The sequence below is a fragment of the Loxodonta africana genome, chromosome 1, assembly GCF_030014295.1.
Source record: "Loxodonta africana isolate mLoxAfr1 chromosome 1, mLoxAfr1.hap2, whole genome shotgun sequence".
In the NCBI taxonomy this organism is placed as follows: domain Eukaryota; kingdom Metazoa; phylum Chordata; class Mammalia; order Proboscidea; family Elephantidae; genus Loxodonta; species Loxodonta africana.
In genome coordinates, this window is record NC_087342.1 from 182,329,060 (window position 1) to 182,335,781 (window position 6,722).

General features: G+C 38.3%; 1 protein-coding gene across 1 annotated transcript in view; it reads left to right on the top strand.

The window, feature by feature from the left end:
* The window catches only part of RFX6 (regulatory factor X6), a 58,296-nt gene extending 54,269 nt beyond the window's left edge, over positions 1 to 4,027 (top strand). Inside the window, exons 18-19 of the mRNA XM_003404262.3 lie at positions 562 to 774; positions 3,846 to 4,027. Of these exons, the coding sequence (XP_003404310.2) occupies positions 562 to 774; positions 3,846 to 4,027 (395 nt within the window). The remainder of the gene's footprint in view (positions 1 to 561; positions 775 to 3,845) is intronic.
* Positions 4,028 to 6,722: the final 2,695 nt, after the last annotated feature.

Sequence of the window (6,722 nt, forward strand, 5' to 3'; positions counted from 1 at the left end):
ATGTTTGTTCTAGAAAACTAAAACAAATTTTTAAAGATCAGGTCTGAAACGGTACCCCTTGTTAGGCAATAAAACAAAGGAAGTTAAAGGAGGTTGTGAAGACCTGCTGACTCCTTCAACCACCAAAATAGGCTCTATGTATAGGCTGCTCTGATGCCTCTATCCTAAGCGTAGGTCAGTCTTTCTCCCACAATCATGAATCTGTAAATAAAAATGATTTTGAAAAGTAGAGTAATCTCTGTGAGAGGCTAATAGTGTTTTTTTCTTCATAGGCAGATCTTGCTAATTTAGATAAGGGAGACATGAGAGGGGCATAGTCTATATCTCAAAATGAGTACTAGCACAGTGCCTCTGATTTTTTTTTTTTTAACAAGATACCAGCATGGTGAACCATATTCTATATAAGCCTAACTTCAACCGTATAGTAAATGTAGATACAAATGTAATATTTACAATTTGATATCACTTTAAGGCTCTACCCAATTACCTTGACCCTTTTTCCCTCCCTGGAATGTTCTTTAGAATAAGTTAACAGCACATTCTCCATGCTTTCTGTTGTAGGATACTATGGAAGCAATGTAAACTACCCAGAGTCACATAGACTTGGATCAATGGTGAATCAACATGTTTCCGTCATCAGCAGTGTTCGCTCACTGCCTCCCTACAGTGACATCCATGATCCACTTAACATTTTAGATGACAGTAGCAGAAAGCAGACCAGCTCATTTTATGCAGACACATCACCTTCGGTTGCCTGTCGGACTCCAGTAGTAGGTAAATTATTTTAGTAGTTCTTGAAAACATTTTAAAAAGTCATTAAGCTCAGGTATGCAGCATTACTCTGGAGGGAGAAGTGTTGAGGTGAACTGGGCACTCCTGTTGCCACAGTTAGTTTATCACTTTGGATCTGAAGTTATATTTTTGTATCTGAATATACAGTGGTAGCAGCTAGCTGCCTGCAAATCGACCTCCAACTCATGGAGATCCCATACACAAAGAAGTGAAACTCTGCTGGGTCCTCCACTATCCACACCATCAATTGCAGATCACGCTGTTGTGATCCATAGGGTTTTTACTGGCTGATTTTCAGAAGCAGCTCGCCAAACCCTTCTTCCTAGCAGTTTTACTATCTCTCAGTATATACCACTGTGCAACCTGCTACTAGATCTGTTATTCATCCAAAAAGAATAGCTGGAATCTGTTAGGCTTTCAAAAATTAATACAACCTGTCAAATACAGTCCAAAAGCTTTACCAGGGCAGTATTGCTGTCTTTCTCTCACTGTCTCTTGTTCACTGTTGGACCCAGGGACAGGGCTAAAATGTGTCTGTGGACTCTATCCGTACCCCAAAGCCAGTCCGGGTTAATAATAATGATAAATTATGTCCTGTCACGGAGGCTACTAGCATTTTGTCAGTCTTACGTAATGTGTGATTGGCCACTTCAATAGAAAATGTGGCTATTTTTATTGTTCTATAACATACAATTGAAGTAACAGTGGGCAAAACAGTGTTATTGTCAAAAAGTTCCCTAACATCTTCTTCTAATCAGGTTGCTGTCCTTAAACAACTATAAAGAAATTCTTCAACTTGTACTAAATACATCAGCAACACCTATCAAAGTGGCTATAATAACAGGAACTCAATAAATCAGTGAGTTAAAAAAAGGGTAAAACCATATGTATAGAGCATCTCTAAAATTACTGTGTCACAACCTAAGTATATTCATGTAAGTATGAAGGTAGAGTGTTACGATTTATATATGGTTGAACTTCCACTGGAATTGATTTCAGACTAGCGTAAGTAAAGGCCATTGACACCCAACAGAAGCATTAGGAAAAATGAGATCAATTCCATCTCTCCTCACTTGGTGTGTTTTTTCAATAATTCAATAGGAAGTACTTCTTCCCTTCCTGTGACTGTTGCAGATGCCCCCTGAACAGAGTCTAGCAGCTCATTGCCTACTGTCCGCAAATAGTCATTGCTTCTAGGTTGCTCTAATGAAGCAGAAAATTCCACTTCAGGAAGTCTCCTCACCATAAGACTAAAATGTACTGTGTTGCTCTTGTTACTATTAGTTCTATTTACTCGTAGAGATAGTGAAAGCTTTGATGGAGCAGAGGTTGGATGTAGATTCTAAGTTTAAGTTGTCAGAACTGTCTTGTAAGTAAATTGCAAAAAGGGCTTCAGGGTGAAAAGAGGGACTAGAGTTAAGTGGGTTAATAGTGCAAAGATAATTGGGACCCACTACGGAAACCCTGGCGGCATACTGGTTAAGACCTACGACTGCTAACCAAAAAGGTCGGCATTTCGAATCCACCAGGTGCTCCTTGGAAACCTAATGGGGCAGCTCTATTCTCTTCTATAGGGTCACTGTGAGTTGAAATCGACTCAGTGGCAACAATTTGGTTTTGGTTTTGGTTATAGATTTCCTGGAGTCCCTGGGAGGTGCAAATAGTTAATGCACTTGGCTGTGAACCGAAAGATTGGAGGTTCAGAGCCACTTGGAAACCACTGGGAAGAAAGTCCTGGTGATCTGTTTCCAAAAAATCAGCCATTAAAAACCCTGTGGAGCACAGTTCTACACTGACACACATGGTGTCTCTGTGAATTAGAGTCGACTCGATGGCAACTAGTGGTTTTATAGCTTTCCTTAGTTATAAAGCCTGGTTCTTAATGACAGAAAAGATGGTAGTTAGAAAAATGAGAAAAACAGCCATGAGATGAAAACAACCATAAAAAAAGGAAATGAAGAGTTAGAGAGCCAGTTTGTCAATTTCTTTTGAGAACTAAACTGTGAGGAGGATATGGTGGTGAGTAGGACAGAGTTCCTGCCTGTAAGAAGTTTACATCCTGGTGTAGGGAGAGCAAGGCAATGAATATGTAAACAAATGCATTACAAAGATAGTTTCAGGTACTTTGGAGATCATTAAATAGGGTAAAATGGCAGAAAGTAATGAAGGAGTAGCTTTAGGTATGGTCATTGGGAAAGAAACCCTAAGGCTGAAACATTTGAGTTGAAAGTTGAGTGGTAAGGAGATAACCATGTGAAAGTCTGATGGTGGAGTTCTAGGCAGAAGAAACAGCAAGTGTCCAGCCTTTGAAATGGACACGTTTGGAAAGTTCAACAGGCAGAAAGGCTAGTGTGAGTTGAGCATGGTGAGTGAAGGAGAGAATGGAACAAAACAAATCAGACAAGCAGAGAATAATTAACGTAGGGTGTTATGGACCATGACAAGTGGTTTATGTTTTATTCTAAGAGTAATGGGAAGCCATTGCAATGTTTGATCAGAAGAGTGACAATCTCATTTACACTTTTGCAAGATCATTCAGGCTGCTTTCTGGAGGTGGATGGTGAGAAAGAGATGAGTGTCATGAGACCAGTTAGGAGGCTTATGTGTTCATCCAGGTTGGAGAAGATGGTGGGTTTGGGCTAAGATTGTGGCGTTGCAGATGGAAAGGAATGGTAGGTTGGGGACATATTTTGGTTGTAGAGCTGTCTGAATTTAAGTTGAAACTGAGTTTGCTTTCCGAAGGGTGTGGAAGAAATAACAATTCTTAGCAATTTGAACCCACCCAGCAGCTCTGTGAGAGAAAAGACCTGGCAATCTGCTCCCATAAAAATTACACCCTAGGAAACCCTAAGGGGCAATTCTACTCTGTCAGTTAGGGTCACTATGAGCAGGAATCAACTCAAAGTATATACAACAACAACAACAGGAAACTACTAAGTGAGAAAAATGGGAGAAAAGATTAGGGTTACTTGACAAATCACAAACACTCAAATTCAGTAAAGAAAAGAAAATGTCAGTCAATTTTCAATTGCTAATTATATTTTCTATTTCAGCATCCAGCTTGCAAACCCCAATTCCTTCCTCTTCTTCCCAATGTATGTATGGAACTTCTAATCAGTATCCAGCTCAAGAAACTCTGGATTCCCATGGTGCAAATAGTAGAGAAATGGTGTCCTCTCTGCCACCTATCAACACAGTGTTCATGGGAACAGCAGCTGGAGCTGGAGGGACTTAAACCAACAGTGTTGGGAAGGGGTTAAAACTTGCAAAATTTCCACTGCCAAACATTGTTATTCACTCAGGCTACCAGGAGAGTAAAGAAAATGGACTATGCATTGATGGACTTTTTTTTTCAAGTCACTGGCCCAAAACTATGGACAACCCCATAGACAAAGGAGATACTTGCATAGTTTGTGCTGTACACAAATTTCTTAAAATGTGATCTCATTATTAATCATAGTTTCAAACATTATGAAATGGAATCAGTGAAGATTTGAAGATGCAAATATCTCAACTATGAAGATTTAATATTTCACTTTGTAATTTATTGACAAATTGTGTGCTGGTTCATCTACAGTTTCTAAAAAAGAGAAGAGTTTATTTAACGCCTTTATAATACCCTTAATTTATTAGGATCTCAGAATCATTGTTTACTATCCCTTATTTGACAAAAAGTCAAATGTGTATGTTCTACCTCCTATGGAAATGTTTACAAGGTCAAGACTTAATGCAATTCAACCTAGACCAAAGTTGCTTGACTTTCAACTCCTCTGTATTAGTGTGATGATTTCTGTTACATAGCAGTATCCTGTTTCTGTGTAACTGGACAGAGATGATAAATGATTTCACTTCTTTATTTAAAAAAGATAAGAAAAAATAAAATAATGTATGGAAATATTTTTAAAGGCTTGATTGCTCTGAGGGTTGGTGCAGTTTCCAAAGAATGCTGGGGGTTTGTGAGCAGAACTCCTTTGGGTAGAGCTGTTTGGTCAAAACACCATAATTCAAGAATATTTGCATATCCTATCCAAATGCATGTAAATCTAAAGAAATTGGTAGATGTTTGAACTTCTGCAAAGATTTGGTAGTGGTCTTTAATCCACTACCTTACTTACAAATTGAGAGTAAATGAGTATTCAGGGATCGTCTGGAGGCAAAGGCCAAGGTAGAAGTGAAGAATTCATTGCTTATAAAATGGTACAATTTGATACGACATCATTCTAGCTCTGTTTCTTTTTCAAATGTCTTGGCTGACAAATCTAAGATTCATGGTTGACAATATGAAACTTCATTAACTTTGCAGGCTCCTCCTGTAGTTTTATGACAGGCCTCATATTATTTGTATTAAGGATTCAATTATACTGTAAACCCAGGTACATCATAAAAGAGTCTGCAAACCTCCAAATCCCTATTACACATGATGGTGTAATTTGATAAAGACAAACTGTAGAATTGTTTTCAGCAAGCAATGAACAGTGATCCATGGGTTTGTGGGTGTGCCGCTACCATTTTCTAAGTAGTGTTCCCAGTAGTACGTCGCTTATGATCTAATAATTGCACAGAAAAAAAACTTCAACAGTAGCAAGTCATGAAGAATAGCAAAGTAAATATTCTCTTCTTTGATCTAGTAATATTGTAGGAGTATAAAGGAAGGTGAAATCAATAGGGCTTGGATTGAAATAGTAAACAAAACAACCTTAAGAAATGTTTGGACATTAAGTCTTGAAAGCTAAAAACAAAATTTTTATTGTACTGTAATTAAATATATGCTCCACACCTCGTGTGTGTCAGATGCTGTGCTAGTGGAGAATGCAAAGATGAAAAGGACACTTCTCTCACCTTTAATATGTTTTGATATAATGACGAGGGGTAATGTGATAGGAAAGCGAGGCTCACTGAAGGTTTTGGAGTAGAAATGCGGTGCGGGGAAAGTGGTATGTAGGGAACATCTAGCAGCAGTTGGAGGGAGGCGGTGGATTGGATAGGGGAGGAATTAGCCTGAGAAAGGGCTGTTTCTCTCACCCATATGTCTAGCAGATAAGCATGGAGACTACACTGTGACAACCAAAAACACCACCCGTATTTCCAAATGCCACCAGAGTGGCAGTGCGCTACTGCATGAATTCAAGGTGACAGGATATTTAATTTTATCAAGAAGGAGCATGAGAAGAATTAATACCTCTCCGCCCTGTAGCTATACTCATTCTCGAAGAATAGTTTTCTGCAGGGAACTAAGTCTGGACACTCAAGGAGTTTTTTGCTATTCTTTTTGTTAATTTTAATTTAGGCAAAATAACTTGCCTAGCTTTTTAGTGTGTTTTTATTATGGCTCTTCCAAAAGTAAATATATTATCCTTCAAGTGATTTTTGGAAGTATGGAGTACCAATTATAAAAGATTTGACCTGCTTAAGATAACGTTTCTGTGAAATGCAAAATTAAGGTCAGAGATCAGAGTTCAAAAATGCAAGGTTTATAACGCAGTTCTTAGGGTACTATTTTTCAAATCTTGTTATGGTGGTTATATAAATAAAAGACATAATGACAAATGAATGCAGCCATTAATTCAGAGGATTCTGAACAAAATTCAGAGATCAAAAGCCTCTTTTGTCACAACTTCAAGAATAAAATCCAGTACATAATTAATAGAGAATCACAGATCAGAAGGTACCCGATTTGTTTTTCTAAGGTTAGAAACAGAGCTAGAAAGAAATTGAGTCATGAGAGTGGCTCCAGTAGGTAGCAATGGATTAAAAGCCAGTTACCTTCGAGTGAATTCCATCTCATGGCAACCCCACGTGTGCCAAAGTAAAGCTGTGCTCCGTAGGATTTTGTTTTGTTTGTTTGTTTAAATAATATTTTATTGTGTTTTCAGTGAAGGCTTACACAGCAGTTTAGGCTCCCATTCAACAGTCTCTACACAAGTTGTTCA